The 27,734-nt window shown below is 46.6% G+C and overlaps 2 protein-coding genes, 1 long non-coding RNA gene and 1 pseudogene across 10 annotated transcripts in view; 3 read left to right on the top strand and 1 right to left on the bottom strand.

The window, feature by feature from the left end:
• Positions 1-5,792, top strand: part of LOC138424535 (uncharacterized) — a 66,835-nt gene extending 61,043 nt beyond the window's left edge. Inside the window, exons 10-11 of the long non-coding RNA XR_011250835.1 lie at positions 2,959-3,040; positions 3,923-5,792. This is a non-coding gene — a long non-coding RNA (uncharacterized lncRNA). The remainder of the gene's footprint in view (positions 1-2,958; positions 3,041-3,922) is intronic.
• KIF9 (kinesin family member 9) overlaps positions 1-9,829 on the bottom strand; it is a 37,607-nt gene extending 27,778 nt beyond the window's left edge. The window contains exons 1-5 of one of the 3 annotated variants that reach the window (XM_069561620.1): positions 9,475-9,786; positions 8,235-8,480; positions 6,253-6,350; positions 4,638-4,803; positions 2,779-2,885 (exon numbers count right to left, since the gene is read on the bottom strand). In XM_069561620.1, coding sequence (XP_069417721.1) covers positions 2,779-2,885; positions 4,638-4,803; positions 6,253-6,350; positions 8,235-8,424 — 561 coding nt within the window. In that variant the 5' untranslated portion in view covers positions 8,425-8,480; positions 9,475-9,786. Of the gene's footprint in view, positions 1-2,778; positions 2,886-4,637; positions 4,804-6,252; positions 6,351-8,234; positions 8,481-9,474 lie in introns of all 3 variants that reach the window. The other 2 variants (XM_069561619.1, XM_069561622.1) reach the window with 2 other exon arrangements.
• LOC138424534 (SRA stem-loop-interacting RNA-binding protein, mitochondrial pseudogene) lies at positions 1,322-1,803 on the top strand (annotated as a pseudogene).
• Positions 9,604-27,734, top strand: part of KLHL18 (kelch like family member 18) — a 49,632-nt gene continuing 31,501 nt past the window's right edge. For 2 of the 6 annotated variants that reach the window (XM_069561628.1, XM_069561627.1), the window contains exon 1: positions 9,923-10,073. Coding sequence is in view for 2 of the 6 variants with exons in the window: in XM_069561624.1 (XP_069417725.1) it covers positions 9,945-10,073 (129 nt within the window). In the remaining 4 variants the exon portion in view is untranslated. Of the gene's footprint in view, positions 10,074-27,734 lie in introns of all 6 variants that reach the window. The other 4 variants (XM_069561626.1, XM_069561624.1, XM_069561625.1 and 1 more) reach the window with 4 other exon arrangements.

The raw sequence follows: 27,734 nt of genomic DNA, 5'->3' as shown, positions 1-27,734 counted from the left end.
TAGAGGCATGATGAACAGAAAAGACTGTGAAGTGAAAATATCATTTTGTGGAGTTTTACCACACAGAAGCTTCTTTCACATCCATTATTTGATTCTATCCTCCTAACTCCACTGCAACTGAAGCAGGGCAGGGGCCACACCCATGTGTGGTGGCTCGGCTAATAAGGGAAAAAGCCAAGCCAGAACTCAGCCTTCTCAACTCCAACTGCCCTCCCCAGTGCTTATCAGCAGGTGACTTTGGGCTGGTCTTTTCCCCGTCTCTGAACCTTAACTTTCTTATCTGTTAAATGGGGAGCTGGGCCGGATGATCCCTGAAGTCCCCCCTTATCCTAACAGGCTAGCTCTGTGCTGTGCCACATGCCAGACACTAACCACAGGTGGCTGCTCAGCACTTGAAATGTGGCTCACACAAATGAGGAATTTTATTTAACTTTAAGTAAATAATTAGAACTGATACTAAATTCAATTACTGGTAAACTTTTAAGTATGTTTGGGACAATTTGTGTTTATGAGTCCACCCTTTCAACTGTCAATTGCATGAAATATAAATACAGAGAAACTATTTCTGATGAATATTTAGGGTCTAAATTGAAATGGGGACTTCCCTGGTGGTCCAGTGCTTAAGACTCCATCCTTCCAATGCAGGGAGTGTGGGTTCGATCCTGGTTAGGGAACTGTGATCCCACATGCTGTGCAGTGCAGCCAAAAAAAGGATGAAATGGGCTGTAAGTATAAAATACGTTGTTGTTGTTTAGTCGCTAAGTCATGTCCGACTCTTTGAGACCCCATGGACTGTAGCCTGCCAGGCTCCTCTGTCTGTGGAATTTTCCAGGCAAGAGTACTGGAATCAGGTGCCATTTTTTTCTCCAGGGGATCTTCCCAACCCTGGGATTGAACCTGGATCTCCTGCATTTGCAGGGGCGTACTTTACCACTGAGCTACCTGGGAAGCCCATGTAAAATACATTTCAAGGACTTAGTGTAAGGAAAAAGAATGTAAAATATCTCAATAATTTTCACATTGATTACATATGGAAATATTTTGGCTATATTGAGTTAAATAAAATATATTATATATTATGTATCATTTAAGTGAAAGTTGCTCAGTCATGTCTGACTCTGCGACCCCATGGACTATACATTCCATGCAATTCTCTAGGCCAGAATACTGGAGTGGGTAGCTTTTCCCTTCTCCAGGGGATCTTGCCAACCCAGGGATCGAACCCAGGTCGCCCTCATTGCAGGTGGATTCTTTACCAGCTAAGCCACAATTCATTTCACTTGCTTTACTTTTTAAAATGTGGCTACTGGAAAACCTAAAACTGAGTATGTGAGTTACATTAAATTTCTGTTGGGCAGCACCGAGCTAGATTATCAAGGTCTAAGATGCTAAAGATGGCAGCTTCGGCAGTGAGGGGCGCTATGGTACTGCGTACAGATATCAGCCGACCGGTTGTGTTTGTCAGAAAAATTCCAGGGACGGTGGCCTCAAGTGAGCTGAGAGAACACTTTGCACAATTTGGCCATGTAAGAAAGTGTACTGTTCCTTTTGACGAAGAGACTGGCTTTCACAAAGGTATGGGTTGGATTCACTTTTCTTCAGAAGAACTTCACAATGCACTACAATGGGAAAATCATGTTATTGATGGAGTAAAGCTCCATGTTCAACCTCAAAAACCCAAAGCTTTACAAGAAGACCAAACATCTGATGAAGAGAGAGATTTTTGAGACCCTCACTGCCTACTGAATAAAGTAAATAAGAGGGGGAAGAAAAAGGTCTAAGATGCTGAGGCATTGACAGTGGGATATTAAGAATATTGCTTCAAAAAAATTATAGCATGGATGGTTATGCACAAGAGGGGCAACTTCACTTCCTACTGGACAGGGCTATAAAACCTCAAGTTGCTTTTCAGGGAAAAATCCTCTGCCTCCCACGTCCAAAACAAGGGTCCTCACAGAATACAGGCTGCTGCTGCTGCTGCTGCTAAGTCGCTTCAGTCGTGTCCAACTCTGCGACCCCAGAGACGGCAGCCCACCAGGCTCCCCAGTCCCAGGGATTCTCCAGGCAGGAACACTGGAGTGGGTTGCCATTTCCTTCTCCAATGCATGAAAATGAAAAGTAAAAGTGAAGTTGTTCACTCGTGTCTGACTCTCAGCGACCCCATGGACTGCAGCCCACAGGCTCCTCCGTCCATGGGATTTTCCAGGCAAGAGTCCTAGAGTGGGGTGCCATTGCCTTCTCCAGGAACACAGGCTAGCAGACTCCAAAGGAACGCCCTCCTGTCCTGTCTTCAGTCACACTTCTCAGACCCCCAGGGCTAGCTTGGTCCTGAAAGCTCATGTTGTGCCCTGCTCCTTCCCTTTGCTCTTTCTGGGGTGACGGTGGTGGAAGAAGCCAGAGCAGGCCAGTAAGGAAGCACTGCAATAGTCCCTCTCCCTCATTAAAACCAGGAAGGAACAGAACTAGGTCCTCCGTACCCTCTGTTACAGGGCCACAGGCCAACTGAGCAGCAAGAAGCCAGTCTGCACATCCGACTCACTCTTTACCAAATGGGAAAGAAGCTTAGCATGGGAGTCGGTCAGAGTCAGTCACACACACACACACACACACACACACACACACACACTCACTCACTCACTCACTCACTCACTCCACCATGCATAACCTGTCTCCCCTACAGGCTGCAGCTCCTTGGAGGCCTGGATCCCACTGGCTCCAGGAGCTGGCCTGGGATGGGCAGCTTCTGTGTGCCATCCTGCCCACCGGCCCACTCTCTACCTGCTGTAGGGCACGAGGGAGGATCCCTCGGTGCTTGTAATTCTCGGTTGCCCCCGTCATAGTATACGTCTTGCCAGCTCCTGTCTGCCCATAACACATGATGGTGCCTGCAAACATTTCAAAACACATTTTGGTGACATCCAAGAAAATAGATCTAAGGACAGCTTTTCCCTCCCCCAGCACGCCCAGCGCTAGCCAGAACCCTGGTGTGAAGGTGGCCATCAGGAGCAGCTAAGGACATCGGGAATTCCTGCCATGTAGGGTGAGTGGCTGAGCAGGGAAACAGGATGTAAAGGGTCAAACACAGACAGCTGCTCTGAATCTGTGGTCCATGGAGGGCTCTACTGCTTCCCCTTCTAAGAGGGGATCTGATCCTAGGGCTTCTGAGGAGAGCAGGGAATTCCAGGCTACAGACGACCTGGGAATTTTCCTAGCAAGATGAGGGTGATGAGAGCATTGAACCCAGCCCTTCTTCAGCAAGACCATGGACAGCCAGGCTCTCAGGGCTAGGTCTGCCCATGGGGCTGCCCAGACAGAAAGAAAGAAGAGCTTTCAAAATCCCCAGGAAGAGATGGGAGTGGGAAGGGCACTTTCTGTTACTGGTGAGAATTCTTTGTAGACAGCACATTCCCACAAGACTAAAGTTGGTCCCAGGCCACTTTCAGAAACCGAATACTGTGACTAGGCCCTGATCTGTCCCAGTGCCCTCTCTGGGAAGAGGGCACCTCACTTGTGCTTTAGGTCTGCCATCACCACCAGGCCCTGGGACACAAACCAGTCACCTTGGGCTCCACTTCCCATCTGCTCATCCTCCTGACTTGGGCAGCCTGAACCGGACCTAACCCAAAGGCTGCTTCGGTAGATATTCACACAGCAGAAATGCCCAGGCAACACTGGGTGGTGGAAATCAGTGTCTGCCTTTTCCACATGGATGCTCTAGTTCCTGGGATTGGTAGGTTTTAACACAAGAGGCCTGAATTCAGCATCTGCACTGGAGTCAGAAATAGTATCTTTAATCCTGCAGCAATGTGCAAGAAGGAATCAGTTTAGCTGGGACTCAGAGCCCATTTGTGGCTCCACAGCACCCAGAGCCCATGACTCTTAGCCTTCCTGGGCCTTAGCTCCTCTGTCTCTACTTCCTCAGGGCCACATCCCCTCAGGACGAATGAGGACCACATCTGTATATCACACACAGGCTACAATGTTCGGGCTTCTACACTCAACCGACTTTTAAACAGAAGACCTAAAACTTGCAAACGGGGAACATGCTAGTCAGGAGCCACCAGAGAGACAGTCTACAGACTGTGATGTATTTTTTCCAAGGATTTTAAAATCTTAGATTTTAAAACAATATTAGACTGAACAAGTTTGTAGAAATTTCCCTATAAATTTTAATTTGCTAAATGGCTTTTTTTGTTAAGCTTTTACCTTAAGAATATCAAACTCTACTCAAGTTTTTAGTGATATATGTAAATAACCTAATACTGGAATGGAACAGATTAATTGTGCTGGTAGGATAAATGGAAATAGCTCCTGGCAGGTAGCCAGGAGAAAAATGTTTTGACTCCATCAAATTTATCCTAAAGACATTGTTTCAAAACTAATATTCGAGGAATTTGAAACAGGATAATATTTGAATCCCCATGACCTATAGAGAGACAGGGTCATTAAATCGTCCTATGAAGGTAGGAACCCAGGACCATGGGTCACCAAAGTTTTCCACCATAAGAACATGGAGACAAACAAAAGTTAGTAAGAGAAATTGTAGTTTATTTTATTCACCATAAAATCCTTGTACCTCTTTCTGGGTGGGGGTGTTCCCCAGGTTCGTACGTTAAAACAACAATTAACTAAATTACCGTTAAAGCCATTGAGGGCCTGAGAAACCACATCCTTCGCGACTGTCTCGTAAACCAAGTCCTGGGAGGCATCATGGAGAACTCTGTCCAGTTTGAATGACCAGTCTGTCTGCTGGTTATTGACAACTCCCCTCCGAGTATCTTTTTTTAAGTGAATATCAATGGTCTAGGAAGAAACGAAGACTCCTTAAGAAACTGGTATAAAAAAGTCAACGGCAGCCAAGGCCTGACCTGGAGGAAACAGAGGAGGTGAACTCGAGGAAGAACAGGGACTTGTATGTGTCCTGGATGACCTTCAGGATGGGGGGAAGGGAGCCACTTCGGGGAGGCCAGACACCCTCAGGGTGGAAGGAGCAGGAGACGGGAGCACATGCTGGTTCCAGCACATCTCACCCTCACGGACAGGGGGCTGTCTGTCTTAGTTCCCTCCTCTGTGATATGGGGTGAAGCACGTTTATCACATTCTCATTAAACAAGTTTTAGGTAAGTCCAATAAGCATAGGAATGCCTTGAAACAGGCCAGAGAGAACAGTGTGCTTGGGAATGGAGGCCTGCGCTAGAGCCCTAGCTCCTTGGTGACTGGAGGCAAGGCCTCCCTGAGCGTTGTGGCGAGCAACCACTCCCTCACACGCTGTGGGTCACGGGACTATTCCGACATAGCAACTCACTGGCACTAAAGCAAGCGTGCCTGCCAACTTGTAATCAGCACGTTTTCACATGCAAAGGTTTTTAAAAATTTTGTTTTTAGATTTTTAGACCCCTCTATGGTAGCAGCTGGTTTAGAAATCTATTCGGCTAGGCTAATGGTAGATTCCAATCTTTGAAATGAGGACTTCTGATGTAAATGGACTCTCACTGGACTCTTACACTGGCTGCCTTAATCCAGAAGCCAAGACACAGCCACACGCAGAAAAAATAAGATCAACAGAGCAGGGCTTGGTCCATTCATAAGTTAAATGTTCTGTGCTTCAGGGTCACTGAATCCACGTCCAGCAGGGTGCACTTCACAGGGCTGCACCTGAGTTTCTTTCTGACTGCTAGGACTTCAGAAGTTTGAATAGTTGACCTTTGAATTGCTCCCTTGAACAATGTCTCCATGCTGCCCATAGTAGAGCCACAAATGTTTGCTGAATAAAAACATTTCATAACTCTCAAGGTGTGCTAAATCTGTCTCAGGCTTCAGAATAGTCCTCAGACATTGGTGAGGACATGGGGAGGGATAGATCTTTCCAGTTCTCGCCGTAAGGGTTTCTCCCACTCTTTGGCAAGCTGAACAATAATCAACTGAAGACATTCCTACTGTACTCCCTGGGAGATTGTACAGTGGGAGATCTGATCACCAGAAAGTTTTATGAGTGTGGACAAATGTCACCTTCCAGTGTCAGATACAAGGATAAAGGTATACTATTAACCAAAAAGGCAATAAAAATGGAGTTTCATGAGCTTCCTCATCAACAGCATTGGTGGGGGGAGTGCTCTGGACTTGAAGGACTCTAGATTCCACCTGAACTTTTACCAGTTCTGTCCTGGTCCTTACAAGGTGGTTTGAAAACAGTGTAGTGAGAAAGCACCGAGAGATTCTCAGGCAGGTGAAGGCAGACACAACGGTACTTACTTTGTTGTCATCTCTATATTTGATCATTTCATGAGCAAAGTCATCAGTGGGTCTGACACGGACAAACGCGTGAACTTTTTTCCTAGAACCCATTTTAGCTAAAAAGAAGAAAACAGCAACATTTTCAGTAGTCATCCTCAAGCAACCATTAGAAGGGAGATGTCACTGATCAGCAAGATTGGAAAGCATGATGTGTGGCCCATGTTTTCCTCTCTCAGGAGCCAGCCTTCCTTTTTGCCCCCTAGCATTTCAGGGCTCTGCCCACAGGATCCTGCTCAACAAGTCTGTGTACATACAACTTGATCAGGTGCCTCACCGTTCTCCACCGACCCCCTAAGAGACCAAAATGCAAAACAAAAAGAATGCTCCCTTCAGTGGCCTAAGTTTAGACGTGGATTCTAGAAATGTTCTGTATCAGAGTCCACCTACACTTTGCCTTCTTCATTGTATTTTCCTCTTAAAATACTTACTATGAAACGCATTAGAACTAGTTTTTTTTTTTCATTAACATACCTTACCTGAGATGTAGCACCTCATCCTCTACCTCCATTAGACTAACATAGATCAGAAAAAAGATTTCCTGGAAGTATAGTTAATGGAGCCTGCAATCAAATATTCTTTCTTCTCCACCACTCCACTGAGAGGAAAATCAGTCCCCTACCTCCTCTGCCTCTCTTAAAACCTAATTATGTGCATTCTCATCATTTTCGGGTAGACACACATATGTTTGTATTCCTTCATTTATACTATCATGAATGATTACCATGTGTAATAAAATGTGAAACACCAAATGTAGTTTCATCAAATAGGATGAAGGCTTAAAGCTGTAAGTGACAGGGAGGGAAACTTAGGTAAATAACATTATTATGTAGAATTTTCCTATAGTGGAAAAGACTCTCAAAATAAGGACTATAAACATCTTAGATAGTCAAGCAGGACACCAATTAGCAGAGATGCTAGAAAAGGGGCTGTTGTCAATTAGATCTCTAATATCTTTTATGACTAAAGTATTTCACAAACATTAAAAAAAAATTGTACCACACCCTCCAAATGATAACTAAGAAATCTCACATTTTATTGGATACTAGTCTTATTGGTCAAATCACACTAGGCTCTCCTCAGAATGTCTGTGTAAATATATTTAATACTATCACCTAGTAAATTCTGGTTCTAACATTGATCAAGAGTGGAGAAGCAAAGAAAGTTATTAAATAGAATAATCACACTGATTTTTACTGCTTTAAGGGGGAACTTAAAATGTAATCAGATCTTTAGATGCCTCTTATACACTGATGACAAAAGATGAAGTACTGAGAGAAACTGTCAACAAATTCTAAGGAAAGCTAAAAATCTTTCCATTTTTAGAAAATGAATGTGAAAGATATTCAGGTGAGTAAGGATCGTGCCTTGTCCCATTTCAGGTCTAAAAATTTTGTTTGTAAGGTTGAGCTCTAGAAACCAAAAGTCCCAAGTAGCTCTAACAGGACTGCCGAAATGAGAAAACTGAAGGGATTATCTCATCTCCAGGTTCACTTTGATCTAGGCTATGGGAAAGTGGACAGTGGAGGGAGGTGTGCTTACTTAGGCAAGCAGTGTCACTCTCTAAAGTTCCCCATACCGGTCTGAGGGCCCATCCTCCTGCTCAGGGAAGTTAAGATGCTGTCCAGGGTGCCCTCTGAAAAGGAGCATGTTCTGGGGCAGGTGCCTAAAACTCCCTCCTGGCAGCCCCTACCCACGGACAGCCCAGGAGCAGCACAGGCCAGCTCCAAGCATCACCCTCCCCTCAGAGCCTGCCCCCTTTCTGCCCAGGAATTTGCCAACATGCACATGCAGCCATTCTATCTGTGCTTCCCAGTCCTCCCCATGCTCGCGCCAGGAGCCATATTCTCCCCAGACAAACCTCCTGTATTAACTGCATGCCTCCTTTGTGCCCCTCAAACACCAGACATTTAGGGACCCCATGCATGCCATCTTGCACTTACTGAAATAATGCTTGTTACTGTTCTTAGACCGCATCATTTGAGACAGTTGCAGCTCCCAAATTAAATGACAAGCTGCTTGAAGGACTGGATGGTGCCTTTTATCTCGTTTGAATCCCCCCGCTAAGTCCAGAACAGTGCCAAGCACAGAGCAGGTGCTTAAGAAATGGTGACTGGTGATGGTGGTGGTCATGGCTGGAAGTCAGAGCGTGGCTGAATCTCCATGTGTGGGTCCATCTTCAGTCACTACTGAGAGAGTCCCAAAGGGCACAGGATGTCACTCCCTCCCCTCACCACCACCAACCCCTGAGCCCACAGCCCTTCCAGGAGGACACTAGGTTTCCAGGCACCATTGGGAAAAAGCCATCTCAGCTCCTCACCACGCTCACCCTTTTAGTAGGGTCCTTCTCTCTAGGATCTTGTGGGGAATGCCTCTCCCTCATGGACACCACCCTTAGATATTTCTGGTGTAAATAAGTGAACCTCTGAGTAGTCGCCAGGAGCCCTCTCTGCTTAGAGGGTCACAGTTTCCTCACTTGTTGTAGGGGTGAGAATGAACAGATTGCCACCCGGCACCCCTAAAATGGAGAATAGGAGAGGTTCAGATGGGTTCCTGTCTTCCAGCGCTCCTGTCCAGAACAGACTCTCAAGGAGAACAATCACAGCCACCAAAAAGGCAGCAGCATCTTAGGTCCGCAAACTCGGACCCAAGCCGAACTGGCCTTTCTCCTTTTTCTAACCCAACGGGCTGGACCTGTGAGTGGAGTCTGGGAGGCAATGGGCCTTGGGACCATTTCTGTGTCTCTCTGGAGCGGTTTCTGTATCTATAAAGCAAAGGGTTGGGACTGGTAATCCCGAAGCTCTCTATAGTAAGTCAGTTCAGTCGCTTAGTCGTGTCCGACTCTTTGCCACCCCGTAGACTGCAGCACGCCAGGCTTCCCGAGTTAGAAAACCGACGAATAAAAAAGGTCGAGAAGAGCAGAGGTCCCTGAACCTCAGGCGCGACGCAGAACCTTCGTAAAACCAGGGAATATTAGATCCGAAGGCCCTAAGCGGCAAAAAGGCTGAAAGAATCCCCTCGACACCGCACCTTCCTCCGCCCGGTGGAGGAGACCAGTGAGCCAAGCCTGGGAACTCCCGCGAGGAGCGGTCTTCAGATTCCAGCAGCTGTCCGTCAGCGGGCGGACACCCCCCTTTCCAGCCTCCCTTCTCCCCATCCCGAGCGCGCGTGACCCCTGCTCACCGCTCGGGAGGCAGGAGCCCTCTCCCAGCCGGACCTCTGCATTAGCAGCTACGGAATACCGGCAGCGCTGCTGTCAGCCTGTGTATACGGTCGCCGTGGCAACGGGCCGCTGCTGGCTATTCCGGAAGTACGAGGTGGTGGCGGAAATGAAGTCCGCGGTCCTCTGTTGCGATACGAATAAGGTCAGGGCCGAAAGAGGAGGACAAGCGATGGGGCTGATTAATCCAGAAAGACTGCGGGAGCTGCAGGCACGAAGCCAGGGTCTGGGTAGCTGGGGAACGGAGCCGCAAGACCTGGGAAACCGCGAGGCCCGGCTTCCGGCGCAGAGCAGTTTGAGACTACGGCGGCCGCGCAGGCCCATTCGACGCCGGCCCAGCGCCTCGGGCCGCCGTCCGCCCGCGCCCTCGCCCCGCCCAGTTTAGTTCCGAGCCAGCACAGCCAGGCCTGCGCAGTCTCGGCGGCCGGGGAAGATGGTGGAGGACGGCGCGGAGGAGCTGGAGGACCTGGTGCACTTCTCCGTGTCCGAGTTGCCTAGTCGCGGCTACGGCGTCATGGAGGAGATCCGGCGTCAGGGCAAGCTGTGCGACGTGACGCTCAAGGTCCCAGGGGCCGGGCAGCGTGGGGCTGAAAGGCCCGGGGGCCGAACGGGGAGGGAAGAGAGATGGGGGCATCGGGGAAGAGAGGTCTAGCGCGCTGAGGGATGGGGAAACGAGGTGGGAGTGAGAGCGACCGGCGGGATGGGGAGGTGCCGAGCGGCAGAGGGGGCTTGGGGCTGAGGGGGTAGACGGACAGGGTCAGCCTCTCAGTCTCAGACCTTGGAAGGAAACGCTAAGAGGTGCGCCGCTGAGGCCCTCGGGGACCCTGGGGTACCCGCCTCCTTTTTCTGTCACACAGACGAGAAAAAAAAAAAAAAAAAAAAAACCCAAAACGCGGACTTGGAGCCGCTCTGTGGAGGAAGGGGGCGTCGGCTCTTTCTACCTTCTGATGGGCACCACGGAAAAGCACCTTTTCTTGTCACCACAGACGTGCCCCCTCCGAGTTAGCTGCGGTGTGATAGAGGCGTGGGCTCTTCCTGAGGAGTCATTGCTCGCCCTGGACTGTTAGATTACTGCCTTGTCGCGTAATAAGAGCTTTTAAAATCGCATCTGGAAATGTTTTGAGGTGGGCCACTCCCCTGACCCCACACTGGAAGTCACGCTACCAGCACCGCAGAGGTCCCGGAGAATGGACTGATGGTCTCGCTTGGGGACAGGGCTCTCTTAACCACCTGTTCCTTGTTGGCATTCTGGGTACAAGACCCAGCCTTCCTCCCGTGCTTTTGTATCCATTCCTGCTGGGGAGGCATGCTGTCCTGCTCCGCGGCCGAGCTGCTGAGCCAGGTGGAGCCCTCCAGGTGGAGATGCTGGAAATCCTGTTCCCTGTTGGGCTTTGGCTAGAAGGATGTTAGCATCTGCGAAGGACCCTGTTTAAAAAATAAAACTATGCAGAGATCTCTGTGCTCTTCTTGTTTTCCGCAGGGTTAAGGAAACTTCCTCTTCCACATTTCTGAGTCAGACCTCCTGAGACAGTGAAGTAGAATGGTTAGGAGTGTGGCTTTGGAGATAGAAGAAGGATTTGGATTAAAATCCTTGGGCAAGTTACTTAAGCTCTCTTAGCTTCAGCTTTCCAAATGTGAAAATAGGGATGATTTCTAATTCTTAGTATTCATATGAGGATTAAATGAGAAAACTTGCGGTATTCTTTGCGTAATGCCTGGCCTAAGGTTTTTGTCACTCTAAACCCCTTCTGAGACAGAAACCAACACAGTATTGTAAAGCAATTATCCTTCAATTAAAAATAAAAAAAAATTTTAATAATAATTTTTAAAAAGCCCTCTTGAAGGAGGTTAGTTTTCCAGAAGAGGAGTGAAGTGGACAGCAAGGGGACAGCATCTTTCGTGGGGAGTGAGCGGTTTGAGAAAAATGAGCTGGACTAAAGGAAACAGAGAAAATAAATATAAATGAGAGGTTTTTTGTTCACAGTGATCACATGGAAGCAGGTGTTGAGGGTTCTAGAGATTTGTAAGCAAGAGAATGATCTGCTTGTAGCAGTAACGCTTGGGGTGAGTAAAGACTGGTGAAAAGCAATAATGGGGGTGAATTTTTGGATTAACATTTAGGCTGTAAGAGTAAGCCAGGGAAAGCTTAGAAGACACAGAGATGAAAAAAGGACATGATGGAGTAAGATAGTCATACTATATAACCCTAACCCACTAAACCCAAGCACACAATTTTCACTGAAGCTGACTTCAAGGGCCACATACTTGAGTCTGGAATCTTGCCTAATTTGTTGTCCTACTGATTTTGTGATGAAAGAGTAGGTGGAGGCGGATATCAGGAAGTGAGGTAAGGACTTGTTGGTGCACGCCATTTTTATGTCATGTGTTGTTAGTGAGTTGCACTAATGTATAATTAGAGAGCTAGAATAATCATATTAAAAGGAGCCATCGAGGTCTTCTAACAAAACCATCCATTTCACAGATGAAAAAACCCTGGGGCTTAGCGATATTAAGGGATTGCCCAAGGCACAAAGCTGTATTAGCTGAGATCCAACACAGCTGTTGGTTGGTGGAAGCGATGCTTTTACGTCCTCTGTCAGATGACTCACCTGCCCTGCTAAAGGTATATAAAGCAGAGCAGGAAACAAGCTGTCCTCTGTCAGCAGCGTCCTCTGTGAGCACAAAGGACAGTGATGGGTATGGCCAGGTGCAGTATCACTCTTCTGTTTCAGGACAGGAGACAGACACGGGCTTTTTCTGCTAGTCTTCTGGACCTAAGACTTCTTGACTCTTGATTTGGAAATGACCCTGTATTGGGAAGTACTGTGTTTCTGAATATTGTTCATTACCGGGGCTCTCTACTCACTTTTTTCAGGTAGTTGTGTTTCCTTTTCAGCCTTGCCTCTTTTTGATGAGCAGTTAAAATTAAGGGGAAGAGTGTGTTCCGTTAGAGCACCTGTTCACATATCACAGTGGGCACCTGTGTTATGAATTCATATTCATCAAAAAGTCAGTTTTGCTCTTTTGTGAGTTATGTCGGGGGTGTTGTTAAATTTGGACACTGATTTAGGTGAATGAAGGAGCTTGATGCTGCCTGACTGTAGGTGGAGAGAGTTACATGGTCAGGGTACTCAAGATGGCTGTTGTCTTGCTCTCTGTACATCTCCTGCCCAACCAGTACCTGCTTCATCTACATCCTGCTCACATGACTGGCCTTTCCACCCTCTTATTCCCCGCCCCTCACCCCGTGATTATTCTTAGGAAAGGAGCAGGGGGCGGGGGGTCCCTCTTTGTTTCCCTGGTGACTGATGAGCCCACCTGACATCAGGTTCCCTACTACTGGTCATCTCCTTCCACTTGGGAGTGAAGACTACCCCCGTGTCCTGCCTGCCTTCTGCACACAGTGGGATGTCACTCCAGGACCTTGTTTCAGACGTATAAGATCCCCGCTATCCGTTAAACCATTGATGGCTCTGTTGCTGACTTCAGGTTCTTTGGTCTTAAAGTTGGGCACATACAGGCCTTGTAGGCTTGCTGTGTGCAGCCCAACTGAGGTATCTTGGAAAATCAGTTCCTAACTGAGCAACATTCACTGGGTTCATCCTGTGGCCTCTGGCGCTTGGCCAGCCATCTGGGTGAATGTCAGAAGCCTGTCTTTGGGGATGCTTCTTACTGCAGGTGGTTCCTTTATTGTTTTGTACATAAGATCCCATTGTTTGCCCCTTGGCCACGCCTGGTTCAACTTGTGTGCTGATTGATGGAAAATGAGACCATGTCCTTTCTCCAAGATGTATTCCTAGCCCCTCGTGAATTACAAGTATGGCATCTGCCTTCCTACTTTAGGTTTGTTGACTGTTGGCACTCCCATTGTCTCCCTGGCATAGAAACCAGCCAACTTCCTCACAGTCCATTTAGGCCTTTTCTACCCAAACAGCAGGATCACATCATTGTTTCTAGTTGGGGAGAAGAAAGAATGAACCAAGATGTGTGAACCAGGAGCTGGCAAGCATTTTCTGTAAAGAGCCAGATAGTAAATATTTTAGGATTTGTGGGTCACACTGTTTAAGTTGCAGCTATCCAACTCTGGGTGTTGTAGCACGGGAACAGCTGTACGTAGTACATAAACGAGCAGGTCTGGCTGTGGTCCAGTAAAACTTTATTTATAAAAACAGGTGTTGGCCAGACCCATTGGCTGACCCCTGTTGTATACTGATACAGCCTCTGTAAAGTTTAAGACTTGTGGATTCGGTTACACTTGCTTTATTGCCCCAGCGTCTACTTCTGTGGTTTCAGAGATTGGAAGCAGCTCTTGTTAAAGAGTACAGGTGAATCAGAAAAGAAAAACTTTTTTTTTCCCCCCGCTCACAGCAGTTGATCAAGGGACTGGCCTGGTCTGTGACCGATAACTGACATAGGAGAAGCTACTATTACGTTGTGCATCTCATCTTTTTTAAAAATTATTATTTAAATATTTATTTATTGAGCTATGCCGGGTCTCTGTTGTGGCATGTGGGTCTTCTGTCTTCTTTGTGAGATCTTTTTAGCTGCAGCACGTGGGATCTAGTTCCCTGACCAGGAAGCAAACCTGGGCCCCCTGCTTTGGGAGCACCTCAGCTTCCAGACCCCCAGAGAAGTCCCAGTATCTCATCTATAAAGCCTTGCAGCTCTGTTGAAGCTTGAAGCTAACTATTCTGAAGTATTAACCAAAGACACCATGGTCCCTTTCTATCTCAGTGGTAGCTGAGGATGCTTAGCTGCTTGCACAGGGGCAGGCCAGAGGAGACCGTGATGGCTCCTGTGTTCCCATGGGCCTGACTGGCTGTGTGCAGGGCTCGGAAGGTAAAGGCCAGAGTTCGGGCTTGTGGCAGGCCGGGTAGATCAGTAGCTCAGGTGCGGCCCAATATGTCTGGGCAGTGTGCTGCATATCTGATGAAAATACAGAAATGCTTTTTTTGGAAAATAAGCTCAAGAACGGGTATTTGTACAAGCAGGTTCATAGCATCACTGTTCACAGTGTCCAAAAGACGAAAGCAGCCCAGTGGTGTGCTGCGTCAGTGGATGAATGGATAAACAAGATGCAATCCATTTCGTTCCATACATGCAGTGCAATAATATTCCATGTATCCACTGGAATATTACTCAACCTTAAAGAGGAAGGGAATTCTGACCCTAAGCGCAAATGGATGAACCTTATAGACATTATGCTACGTTTCAAAATAAGCTGGTCACGGAAGGACAGATATTGTATGATTCTTCTTAAATGGGGTAACCAGAGTAGTCAGATTCATAAAAAGAGAAAGTAGAATGGCGATTTCTCAGGGCCTGGGAGGAGGACATCGGGGTCAGTGTTTCATGGGTACCGAGTTTCAGTTTAGGAAGATGAGGTTCTAAAGATAGGTGGTGGTGATGGTTCTGCAGCAGTGTGCCACTGAACTGTACACCTAAAAATGGTTAAAACGGTAAGTTTTATGTATATTTTATTGCAGCCATGAAATTAAAAGATGCTTACTCCTTGGAAGGAAAGTTATCACCAACCTAGACAGCATATTCAAAAGCAGAGACATTACTTTGCCAACAAAGGTCTGTCTAGTCAAGGCTATGGTTTTTCCGGTCATGTATGGATGTGAGAGTTGGACTATGAAGAAAGCTGAGCACCAAAGAATTGATGCTTTTGAACTGTGGTGTTGGAGAAGACTCTTGAGAGTCCCTTAGACTGCAAGGAGATCCAACCAGTCCATTCTGAAGGAGATCAGCCCTGGGATTTCTTTGGAAGGAATGATGCTGAAGCTGAAACTCCAGTACTTTGGCCACCTCATGGGAAGAGTTGACTCATTGGAAAAGACTCTGATGCTGGGAGGGATTGGCTGGGAGGATGAGATGGCTGGATGGCATCACCAACTTGATGGACCTGAGTTTGGGTGAACTCCGGGAGTTGGTGATGGACAGGGAGGCCTGGTGTGCTGTGATTCATGGGTTCGCAGAGTCGGACACGACTGAGCGACTGAACTGAACTGAACTACTACAATTTAAAAAGAAGAGATAAGCTGAAGACTTGTTAGCTAGTGGGCCAGTGAGATTACTTACAGTGCTTTGTAACTGGAAAGACACTAAAAACAGAATTTGTCTCTCTCCCTAGATCCACTGGTCAGAAACATTTCATGCTAAGGAGCAATCTTCCTTACTCTTTAGTGTTTGCAATAAGTCGCTTCAGCCGTTAGGAACCGCATTTTTTATTAGCTCAGCCCCGTGACTGCACTTTAAATGGTCACGTAAATGAAATCAACTTCTAAGAGATGTACATTTAAGTGAGGCACACACGTTATAAGGTTTTTATTTCTGTGGTGATTTGTAAAATGTAAAAGTCATGTCATCTTAACAGAGCTAGAGGATCAGCGAAACACATTATGCTAACCTGTCTTCCAACAGCATCTTTCTTGGCATAGTCTACAAATTAGAAATGCCTTTCAGATCTAGGTTTCGACCTCTTGTTTCACTCCTGAGCGCCGAATCTGTATTTCCATTTGTCCTGTTGACCCTTACGCTCATTGAATGTAAAATGAGGCCTCTTCTAAACCATCTCTTCTTCTGCTTGCTTTGTTTAAAGATGGCACACCACCCGTCTAGTCATGCAGGACTGAAACTCTCAGATTGGCTTTATCTCGTCCTCTCTCTTTCACGTGCCTTTTGTGACGTTTATCAATAATGGTAATTACATAGTTATCTACAGGATTATAACTCCGTGAGAACAGGGGCTGTGAGTGCAGCACTTAGTGAGGCTTCTGCAGAGCAAGTGCTCAATAACCCACTGTCCCAATTCAGACCCTCTTCACCTTTTCCTAACCCGGGGTTTCTTTAACTCTGGCAGCGTGCTGAGAATCGCTGCAGACCCTTTATGGGATGATCCTGGTGCAGCCGGGGGATTGGTTTCCAGGTGTGACCATGTCATTCTCCTGTCCTGAGTGGCCTCCCTTTCATTCTCACTCAACAGGGTATCAGCAGATAATGTCAGCACCTTCCCTGAGTCAAGCACTGTCTGAAGTGCTGGGGCAGGAGCCAAGCAGGCAGAGCCCCGCGGGTGTGAGCTTACCTTCCCCAGCGGGGCACAGTGAACAAATGAACAGGTATAAAATGTCCAGTGGTGACGTGTGCTATGGAGAAAAGTCAAGAAGAATAGTAAGGGGACTGGGTGCTGGGTTTTTGGGGGGACCTGAGCCAGTCTCTGAGTAAAAGACCCGAAGGAAGTGAAGGAGGAGTCCATGAGCGTATCTGAGGGAAGAGTATTCTAGGCAGAGCAAATAATCGGCACAAGTGAAACAGGAGCATAGTTCGCGTTTGTGGGGACAGCAGGCAGCTGGTGTGATAAGAATAGAGTGGCCCAGGAGAAAAGTAAAAGGACGCAAGATCGGAGAGGCAGCCCCCAGCCCAGCGTAGTTCCTTGTACAGCACAGTACGCCACATAGATACGTGTTGAATGAGCATGTGAATGAATGAAGCCAGATCACATTTATTTATCTATGAATGAGGGGACAATGAAGGCAAGGCAGAGCGGGCCTTAGAGGTGTATCTAAGGTTGCAGGTGTATCAAAGGTAAGATGCATTTTCCACAATTCATGAAGCAAGCAGACAGTATCGTTTGCACTTTCCTCTTCTTGTCCCGCTCAGGAGGGAGAATGCTAATGGCCGGAGCAAGAGACCAGTTATGGCTTGTTCTTGAAGGAACGTCTGTTCTTCCACACCACAAAGAAAATCAGAGGTTAGAAACTTGTTGGCGGATCAGGAAAGTAGAACAGAGCTGCTCAGCTCTTGGTGGGTTTCAGAGGGGCTCCTGCCCACGTTGGGTGAAGCTCATCTTTTGTCCCGCATATCCGTAGGCCGTCACGTCTCTCTAAGTCGGCGAGATGTGGGGAGAGCCGTGGGGTGGTGGAGCCCAGGAGCAGCAGGCGGTGGCTGGTTTTCCGTAGGATGGATGGAAGGACTGCTGATCTAACTGAACCTCTGATTATCCTAAGCTGCTCTCAGAAATCCGTGGCTGCCTCCTGTGAGCTTTAAGAGGGAGAAGCTTAAGGATGTTCTGGGGGTGTCTACGGCCACCCTGAACAACTTTTCTAGATCTCCACCTGTGTTCTCGATACTCCAGTTCCTTCAGACCCGACCCCTCTCTGCCCTTCTCTCCTAGCTGCCCACAATCTCAGCTGCTGACTCTGTCTTAGGACATCAGTTCTCCCTCTTCTGGGCCTCCGCTCTAATATTCCCGGGGCTTGGAGTATCCGCTCCCCTCGGCCAGCAGAGTCCTACCCACGCTTCACAGCTCCTTTTGCAGTTTTCTCAAAGGGAGAGAAGCAGCCAAACACTCCTTCCTCTGTTCTCTTAAAACACTTTGCATTTGTGTCTGTTCAGCACTGTCTTGTGGTCCTAAATTTGCACACCTGACTCCCTGCCAACCTGTATGGGCAGAGACCTGTGCCATCTGCTTTCTTTTGCCCTATCACGGTGGGGAGATGTGTGAAATATGACAGTTTTCTCACCTCCTTCCAGGTATAGTTAATCTCTCCCACTTTACTTCAACCCCTGCTTACTCAGAATAGCGTCATGGCATCAGCCTCAGCCTTGCCTCAGAGCCTGTAAGCAATGCAGACTCTCAGGCCCCACCCTGGAGCTTCTGAAGTAGACTCTGGTGATTGTTGCGTCCTGTGCACCTGCCCGCCCCCATCCCTGCTTAGCACACTAACACAGAGACATGTGAGAGAGTCTTTCTCCCCCTCTAGACGTTGAGCTTCGGAAGCATGGGAAGCATCTATTATCTAACACTGTTCTTGGCATGTTTCAAGCTCTCAAAAGTGTTTGCTGAGTGCCCCTCCAGGGCCTCTGGCTTAGGTTGGAGATACTCCTTCAGTCAGCATATTGTTGCAGTGCATTTAGCTGTGCGTGATGCTTTGCTGCGTGTGTGAGGCACCCTGCCATGAGTGGGAGTCAGCCCCTTTCTTTGGCCTTTAAAGATTGGTAGGGGGAAATAGATAGCCATCAGTTAACTGTGAGACAAGGCAGAGGGTGGTAAGTTCCGTAACTGCACCAGTATCACCAGAGGGATGGCAGTTACTTCCAGTTCAGAGGGTTTGTGATGGCTTCATCGAGAGGATGGTGTCTCTTTGGTACCTTGCAAGATGAATAGGACTTTGACAGACAGACATGGTAGGAAGAGCCTGGGGAGAGCTGGTTCAAGGGCGCAGACTTGCAGGAGTGTATGCAGGATGTTTCTTGAGCAAGTAAGACACGGGGGAGCCAGGCGGAAGGTGCGATTGGGAAGGTGGGTGGAATGCTGACTGAACTCCTCGAATTCTCACGGTCAGGCATCTGAGCTGGTGAGAAACACTTGCAAATCGAATGTGGTTGGTATGGTTAGATGCTCAGTGGTTTCTGAGGGCTCCTCCCTCCCATCTCCCTTTTTCCTCCCATCCTTCTCTACTGGACGCGGGTGAAGCGGGGGTGGGTTTGAAGGAGGTGGGGACAGGCCTGAATGTTTAGCCAGCTCTTGACTGGCTCATCCGTGGGCCCATAGCCCCAGGTCTTTTCTTAGTGCTAGCTGGTCAACCACTTCCTCCCTCACCCCCTTCCTGAATCACTTACCCAGGGAGGCCCCCTAAAGCGGAGAGACCCAAGCTTCCTCACAGAGGGTTTCACACTGTGCTTTTTTTGTTGTTGTTAATTTTTATTTTGTATTGGTGAAAGTGAAAGTTGCTCAGTCATTTCTGATTCTTGGCGACCCCATGGACCATACAGTCCCTGGAATTCTCTAGGCCAGAATACTGGAGTGGGTAGCCTTTCCCTTCTCCAGGGGATCGTCCCAACCCAGGGATCGAACCCAGGTCTCCTGCATTGCAGGCGGATTCTTTACCAGCTGAGCCACAAGGGAAGCCAAAGAATACTGGAGTGGGTACCCTATCCCTTCTCCAGCGGATCTTCCAGAACCAGGAATCGAACCGGGGTCTCCTGGATTGCAGGCGAATTCTTTATCAACGGAGCTATCAGGGAAGCCATTTTTTGGATTGGGGTTTAGCCAGTTAACAAACAGTGTTATAGTTTTCAGGTGTGCATGCAGCAAAGGGACCCAGCCATACATATACATGTATATACCTGTACATACATGTACATATACATTCTCCCCCAAACGCCCATCCCATCCAGGCCACCACACACACTGACCAGAGTTCCATATGCTGTAGAGTAGGTCCTTGTTGGCTATCCATTCACAGAATGTGCTTTAAAACAGCATCAAAACCCCAGACTGAACCAGTTCTGTGCTTTCTGTTGTACTTGTCTCATTCCCAGCCCCGTGGGTTTGTGAGGACTAAACATTTCTGCTTGTAATGGGATGAGCATCCTTCTGCCCCTGTCCAGGGCTAGCAGGCAAGCTATCCAGGAACACAGCCCCACCCCCTTGTTGGACATGGCCCTGAACCGGACAACTACAGCGAGGCTTGTTTATTTCTTCTAGGGTCCAAGATGCACTGTTAGTGTGGAAGGCAAGCCCTCCGCGGGTTGGCCCCAAGCTTTATCCTCTTTTTCTTGAGGCTTTTGCTTCAGCTGATGAATTTTCAGATAAGGTCAGAAAGTAATGCTCCTTACCCTCTCTTTAGTCAAGGGCCAGTGTCTTCCTTCCACTGGCTCCCCGAGCCCTGAGCCAGAAAGATGAGGTGAAACTCATCAAAAGTTGTGTGACTTGTACCCCGGATGAAGGACTGAGAGCTCTCACCTTTTAGATGAAATCATTTTAGGATTGATTCCACAGATTAAAGAATGAGGCACTGTTTTCAGTGCTAGGATTCAGTCTTTCCTTTCCATGGGAAGATTCTTCAGCCTGGATGGGAAGACATTCATTAGGGGCAACATAGTGTGGTATATCTTATCTTCTGTGCTGGAGGCTCATATCAAGTGTGCAGGAACGGAGGAGCCTGCTGCCTGGGGGTCAGGGAAGCCCCTCAGAGGAGGGAGCATTTGAGCTGGATCTTCAGAGGTTGAGGAGTGAATCACCAGGCAGAAAAGTAAGGAATAAGGATCCAGGCAAGGGAACAGGGCCATGTAAGGGAACTGGCAGCAGCTCAGAAGAGAGACACGAAAGCGTGAGTCGCTCAGTCTCGTCTGGCTCTGCGACCCCATGGACTGCAGCCTGCCAGGCTCCTCTGTCCATGGAATTCTCCAGACGAGAATGCTGGAGTCGGTAGCCATTCCCTTCTCCAGGGGAATCTTCCCCACCCAGGGACTGAATCCTGGTCTCCTGCATTGCAGGCAGGGATTCTTCCCACCAGGGAAGCCCGGAAGAGAGGCCATGGTGAGGCATGAAACTGGTTAGGTAGATGGGGGCCAGTTTAGAATTTGGATCTGACTCAGGCAGTAGGGAGCTCAACAAAGTGGGGACTGACATGATCAGACTCAATTTTAAATCGAGTTGATTTATTCACAAGCTTCATTCATTCAACATATAAAGAGTGTTAATTGCTAGACAATCCAAAGAAACATGAGAAAGATTGCTCCTTTGGTGGAACTCGGGATAGGTAAGTCCATCATGTCAGGGAACCACCATCTGCTCTTGTCAGGGTTACCGGTGACCTCCGCTTCCTCAGGGCAGAGCTGCCCCGTGACCTCAAAGATGTGCCTCGCGCTGCCCCTTCATCATCACATCCACGCCCTCCCTCCCACCATCCCTAATTGCTGGCAACCGCTGAATTGTTCCCCACCTCTCATTTCAAGAATGGTGTATAAAATGGAATCACAGAGTATGTGACCTTTGAGATTGGCTCTTTCCACTCCGCATAGTGCATTTGAGGGTCATATACTTTGTTGTATCAATAGTTTGTTCTTTAATAGATCTGAGGAGTGTTCCATGGTGTGGATGGATGTACCACGTTTTGTTTAACCATTCACCCATTGAACCTTTAGGTTCTTTCCAGCTTTCACATATTACGAGAAAGGGTGCTGTGAACATTCATTTACAGGATTGTGTATGAATGTCAGTTTTCATTTCTCTGGGATAAGTGCCCAAGAGTACAATTGCCATGCCACGTGGTAAATTGAGTTTCAGTTCTAGAAGAAATCGCCAAATTGTTCTGCAGAGTAACTGTGCCATCGTACATTCCTGCCAGCATGTTTGGTGCGGTGGTTACTTTTGTGTGTCAGCTTGACTAGGCTGTGATGCCCAGTTGTTTGAGCAGACACCAGTCTAGATGTTGCCCTGAGAGTATTTTTTTAAGGTGTGATTAATGTTTAAAAAGTAAACTTAGAGTAGAGCAGATTACCTTCCAAAATGGGGTGGACCTCATCCAATCAGTCGACAGTCTTAAGAGCAAAAACTGAGGTTTCCCAAAGAAGAAACGTTTATTCAAGATTACAACATAGAAATGCTTCGTGAATTTCCCACTTGCTGGCTTGCTCTCAAGATACCAGTTAATTTTTGTAAAAACCGAGGTGTATGTCAAAGTTCTTTTTTTTGCTAAGGGTGTCCAGCTGCTCCAGTCCTGTTTGCTAAAAAGACTGTCTTTCTCCCATGTGTGGTGTGCAGATGCTTTTGTACATTTGTGAGAAATCAGTTGGCTATCCCTGGATGGGGCTTCTGGGTTCTCCATTCTCTTTCGTTGGTGAGTGCCTCTCTCCCTGCTCCAGTACAACACTGCTGTGCTTTCTCTAGCTTTATGTGACAAGTAGTGAAATGGGGAGAGTTACTCCTACCCCTTTGTTTATTTCATTTTACCTGTTTCCCCCGTTTGAACCATTTTTAGGCACACAGTTCAGTGACATTAGATGCATTTGCAATGATGTATAGCCAGTGCCACTGTGTATTTTGGAAACTTTTTCATCAGTTGAAGCAGAACTCTATAAACATTAAGTAACAAGTCCCCAATGCCCCTCCCCCCAGATCCTGGTTTCCTTTGTTTTATAGGGCCGGCCAAAAAGTTCGTTTGAGTTTTTCCATGACATCTTATGTAAAAACCCAAACAAACTTACTGCAGAACCCAGTATTTTCTTGTCCGTGTGGTTTTCACGATTCTACACCCTTCATATAAGTGGAATCATATAATATTGTCCTTTTGTGCCTGGTTTATTTCGCTTAGTATAATGTTTTCAAGATTCATCCATGTTGTAGGGTGTATTAGAATTTCATCCCCCTTTAAAAAAAAAAGTCTTTTTTTTTTTTAGAGCAGTTTTAGGTTTGCAGCACAACTGAACTGAAGACAGAGATTTCCCATACACTCCCTGTTGGTGCTGCACACAGAGCCTCCCCACTGTCAGCACCCTGCACCCGGGTGGTACATTTGTTACGATCAATAAGCCTATATCGACACATCAGTATCACCCAAAGCCTGTACTTTACGTTAGCGTTCACTTTTGGTGGTGTATGTTCCAAGGTTTTTGAGGGATGAATGGCACGTGTCCACCATTATAGTGTCACAGAGCCGTTCCATGGCCCGGAGGCCCATCTGTGCTCACCTGTTGGCCCCTCCCTAACCCCTGGCAACCAGTGAGCCTTGTACTATCGCCATAGTTCTCGCCTTTTCCAGAATGTTAGGTAGTTGGATGCATATAGTATATACCTTCTAAAGATTTTTTTTCTTTTCACTTGAATATGTATTTAAGGGTCGTCTATGTCTTTTCATGGCTTGATAGCTCTTTTCTTAACTCCTTTGGGAAAATTCCAAGGAGCGTGATTGCCAGATTACACGCTAAGAATATGTTTAGCTTTGTCAGAAGGTGCCGAACTGTCTTCCAAAGTAGCCGTCCCGTTCTACATTCCCACCAGTGATGAATGAGCATTTTTGTTGCTCCACGTCTTTGCCAGCATTCAGTGTTGGCAGTGCTCTGGGTTTTGGCCATTCTAGTGGATATGTATTGTTACTTCATTGTTTTAATTTGCATTTCCCTGATGACATGGTGTGGAGTGTCTTAATATGCTTATTTAATACACTTATTTTTTGCCATCTGTATTGGGGAGATGTCTGTTAAAGTCTTCTGCCCATTTTTAAATTCAGCTGTTTCTTATTGATGGACTTTTAAAAGTTTCTTGCATCTTTTGAATAACAGTCCTTTCTCAGACATGTGTTTTGCAAATATTTCCTTCCAGTCTGCGCCTTATCTTTGTCTTGATTCCATCCTTTTTAGGGCAGAACGGTGATCTGTTATATGTATATGCCGCACTTTGTTTATCCACTTATCTATTGACGGGCGCCTGGGTTGTCTCCATCTTTTGGCCACTGTGAATGCTGGCGCTGTGAACACGAGTGTACAAGTAAATCTTTGAGACTCTGCATTCAGTCCTTTCGGATACACACCTGGGGGTGGGACTGCTGCATCAGATTGTTACTCTGTGTTTAACTTTCTGAGAAACAGCCAGACTGCTTTCTGCTGTAGCTGCGCCATTTTGCATCTCACCAGCAGTGCACACGGGTCCCCCGGTATTGTCACATCTTCATCAGCGCTTGGTATTTTCTGTTTGATTTTTCTTTTTCTTTTCTTCCTTTTTTTTTTCTTCTTCTAATAATAGCTATACTCATGAGTGTGAACTGGTATCTCGTTGCAGTTTTGATTTACATTTCCCTGATGACTAATGATGTTAGACATCTTTTCATGTGCTTGTTTGGCCCTTTGCACTTAATTTTTGTTCACAACTGCTTTAGGTATTTTAGTTCCTTTGCCTTTCCGTATAAATTTCGGAATAATCTTGTTTATAGCTATAAAAAGACTTGCTGGAACTTTGGTAGGAATTGCATTAAATCTATGCACTAATTTGGAGAGAAGCGACATCTTTATTGTGTTGAGTCTTGTAATCCTTGCACACGGTATGTCTCTCCATTTGTTTAGATCTGTGATGTCTCTCATCAGCATTTTGTAGCACATCAGTCCTGCTAACTCGTTAAATTCACATCATTTAATTTTTTTGAGCAATTATGTAATTATATTTTAGATTTTGACTTACACATGTTAACAGATAGTATGTGGAAGTACAGTTGATTTTCTATGATGATGTTGTGTCCTGCGGCCTTATATACTGTGACCTTGCTGAACTCACTCATTGGTTCTAGGTTATTTCTGGTTGGCGTTTGGCATTTTTGTGTATGTGGGGAGGGGACTGTGGGGGTTGGTAGATTGCCTTGGATTTTGTACATAGACCATTGTGTCATTGGCAAATAAGGAGACTGCTCTTTCTTATTTTCTGATGTGTATTCCTTTTCTTTGGCTTTGTTACCTTACTGCACTGGCTGGAACTTTCAGGACTGTGCGTAATAGCAATGGTAGGAGTAGACAGCCTTGCCTTTCTCCTCTTCTCAGGGAGGACTATTCCATCTTTTACCAGCAACTATGCAGTTAGCTAACGGTCTTTTGTAGATGTTCTTTATCAAGTTGAGGCAATTCCCCCTATTCCTAGTCTTTTTAGAGTGTTTATCATGAATAGGTGTTGAATTTTGTCAAATGGTTTTTCTTTTGTACATCCCTGATTGAGAGGGTCATGTGATTTATTTTTCTTCTAACCTGTTTTTATGGTGGACCTGTTTTTATGGTGGACCCAGGGATCGAACCCAGGTCTTCCGCATTCCAGGCAGATGCTTTAACCTCTGAGCCACCAGGGAAGCCTAACCTGTTTTTATGGTGGATTATATTGAAAAAGTTTTGAATATTGAATCTGCTTTGGATCCCCAAAATAAACCCTATTTGGTTGCAGTATATGATTGATTCTTTTTGTATTTTGTTAAAGGATTTTGCATCTGTATTCCTGAGGGATATCGGTCTGTAGTTTCCTCTCTTTTTGTGCTCCCTTTTGTCTACTTTGAGTATTAGCCTAACACTGACTTCAGTTTGAGTTGTCCCCTTCTCTCCTGTTGTCTGTAAGAGATAGTTTAGAATTGGTATTAGTCCTTTTTTAAATGTTTGGTAGAATTCTCCAGGTCTCAGCCTGGAGACCTTCTTTTCGAGACTTTTAAAATTAAAAAATCAACTTCCTTATTAGCTCTAGGGCTATTGTAATGATCAGGGTCTCATTTTGGTGGGCGAGGGGGGAGAGGGGAAGGTAAGCTAGGAGTCAAATTGCTCCGGAATCCACTGTTCACACTTACAGAGGAGGGCACCCAGTGGCCCTGGTTCCTGTCCACCTGACCTCAGAGAGGTCACATGCCCCAGTTATGATGGGCAATCGGACACTGGGTGTGTTTATCCCTATCCAGAGTCAGGATATTTTCCCTGATTCAAAAAGTGAGTTATCTTTGCGGCAGATAGCTGTCCACCATTTCTGCGTCCCCTGCAATGTGTTCCCAGTCAGTCCAGCACTGTGGTTGCTCTGTCCTTTGATGCCTGCAGCAGATGCCGTCTCCATGGCGTTTTCATACATGGGGTCCTTGAAGACCTAACTGGTGAGCTGAGTGGGGGCCTGCAGGTAACCACCAGGGGGCAGTCAGAGCTGAAACCACCTTTGGTTAGAGCCCATTTGTTAAGACCAGGAAGGAAGGTCCCCCTTTCTTGCATTTTCCCAGGGCTTTCTCCAGACCACAATGCTCAGAACTCTTAACTCTTAATAGCAGAACCAGCCTCAGCAGTCTAGACCAGTCATTCATTGTCTCATGTAATCAAACAGGAGAAAAGATGGGGGGCTGAAGTGCTGCCAAGGCTCTTGCCGTGTGTGGTCAGCATCCTCCCACCGCAGACTGCTTCATCACACACGGAGTTGTTGGAGCCCCCACCAGCTCCTTGTTACCTGGAGCTGTTCTCATCATCATTGTGCTATTACAGAGGATTCGTAGCAAATATATTATTAAACATTATTCATACATAGTTAATAACTTAATATTACATAGCTATATAGAGGTCATCTTATACCTAGGTGATAATGAATATTCGTGATAGATTGTTGTTGTACTAGCCATCAAGCGTTGTGGTTATTTGAAGGTTTACGGTATCTGGTGGTAGTAGTTTAGTCACTAAGTCAAGTCTAACTCTTGCAACCCCATGGACAGTAGCCTGCCAGGCACCTCTGTCCCTGGAATTCTCTAGGCAAGAATACTGGAGTGGGTTGCCATTTCCTTCACCAGGGGATCTTCCCAACCCGAGTCAAACCCAGGTCTCCTGCATTGCAGGCAGATTCTTTACCAAACGAGCTATGAGGAAAGCGTTACTGTATCTACTTATATATGTAAAAAAGTTTTGAAGGAAATGAGTAGAAAATTCACAGTGCCCCCTGCTCAGTCTTCCATATCCTTCTCTAAATTTAACTGAAGGAAGCTGTGGTCCATTTTGGCTATCACTTTTAGTGAAACTGCCGTTGTTTTTCCTACCGTATTAGTTTATTTTTGCAAAGATTCATTGATTTTCTGGGTAGCCATTAAGGATGGAGTTGGTATTTTAATTTCAATAAATATTTACTGAACTATTTGGGGGATGTACATGACCCTTATTTCCTCGAGGAGTTTGAAGTCCACTGGACGGATAAGAACAGAAAAGTATCATGCTTAAGACTGAGGCTTCACATCTCAAACATGGAGGAGCCGTAATGTCTGACACGTGAATAAGATTCTGGTTTGGATGGACAGCTGGGCCTCGCTGGCTTTGTGCTGGGCAGTTGCTGAATAACGTGGGGGGATTGGTAGGTTCCTGAGGTCTGAAGGCAAGTGCTTCAGGGCATCTCCAGGCAGTCCACCTCCTGCATTGCTGATGGACAAGGCTGCATTATTTGCTGAGGCTAAATAGCACTGAAACTCCATGGGGGTGTTGGAGAAAGGATGATTGATTGTGTAACTATGGTTAAGAAGCTGAAGTTTAAAAAAAGGCAACTGGTGGTAGCAGGCCCATACAGGCCATTCATGACTCCTCTGTGAATGCCTCTATCTTTCAGGCTGAGCTCACTTCCTTTTCGAAAGGAACAAGTGTTTTTGTGTTAGACCCTGTATCTCAGTGTTGGGTTCCACAGGGTGTAGACGGTTCATCCTAGTTCAGCAGGGTGTGATCTCTGAAAATCAGGTGTGATGTGGGTGGGGCATGGGGTGGTGTCTCAAATAAGTGATCAACATCTTTCCCTTTCTAGAGAATGTGTCCACCTCCCTCTTCATAATATTTGTTCCCTGTGACTCTAGAGCAGAGGTCAGCAAACTTTTTCTGTAAAGAGGCAGGTAGTAAATATTTTAGGTTTTGCGGGCCAGTGGTCACTATCATAGCTACTCAGCTTTGCTATAGTATGGGCATGTCTATGTTC

Source organism: Ovis canadensis, chromosome 19, assembly GCF_042477335.2.
Source record: "Ovis canadensis isolate MfBH-ARS-UI-01 breed Bighorn chromosome 19, ARS-UI_OviCan_v2, whole genome shotgun sequence".
NCBI lineage: Eukaryota > Metazoa > Chordata > Mammalia > Artiodactyla > Bovidae > Ovis > Ovis canadensis.
This window is presented reverse-complemented; position numbering and strand designations above follow the sequence as displayed.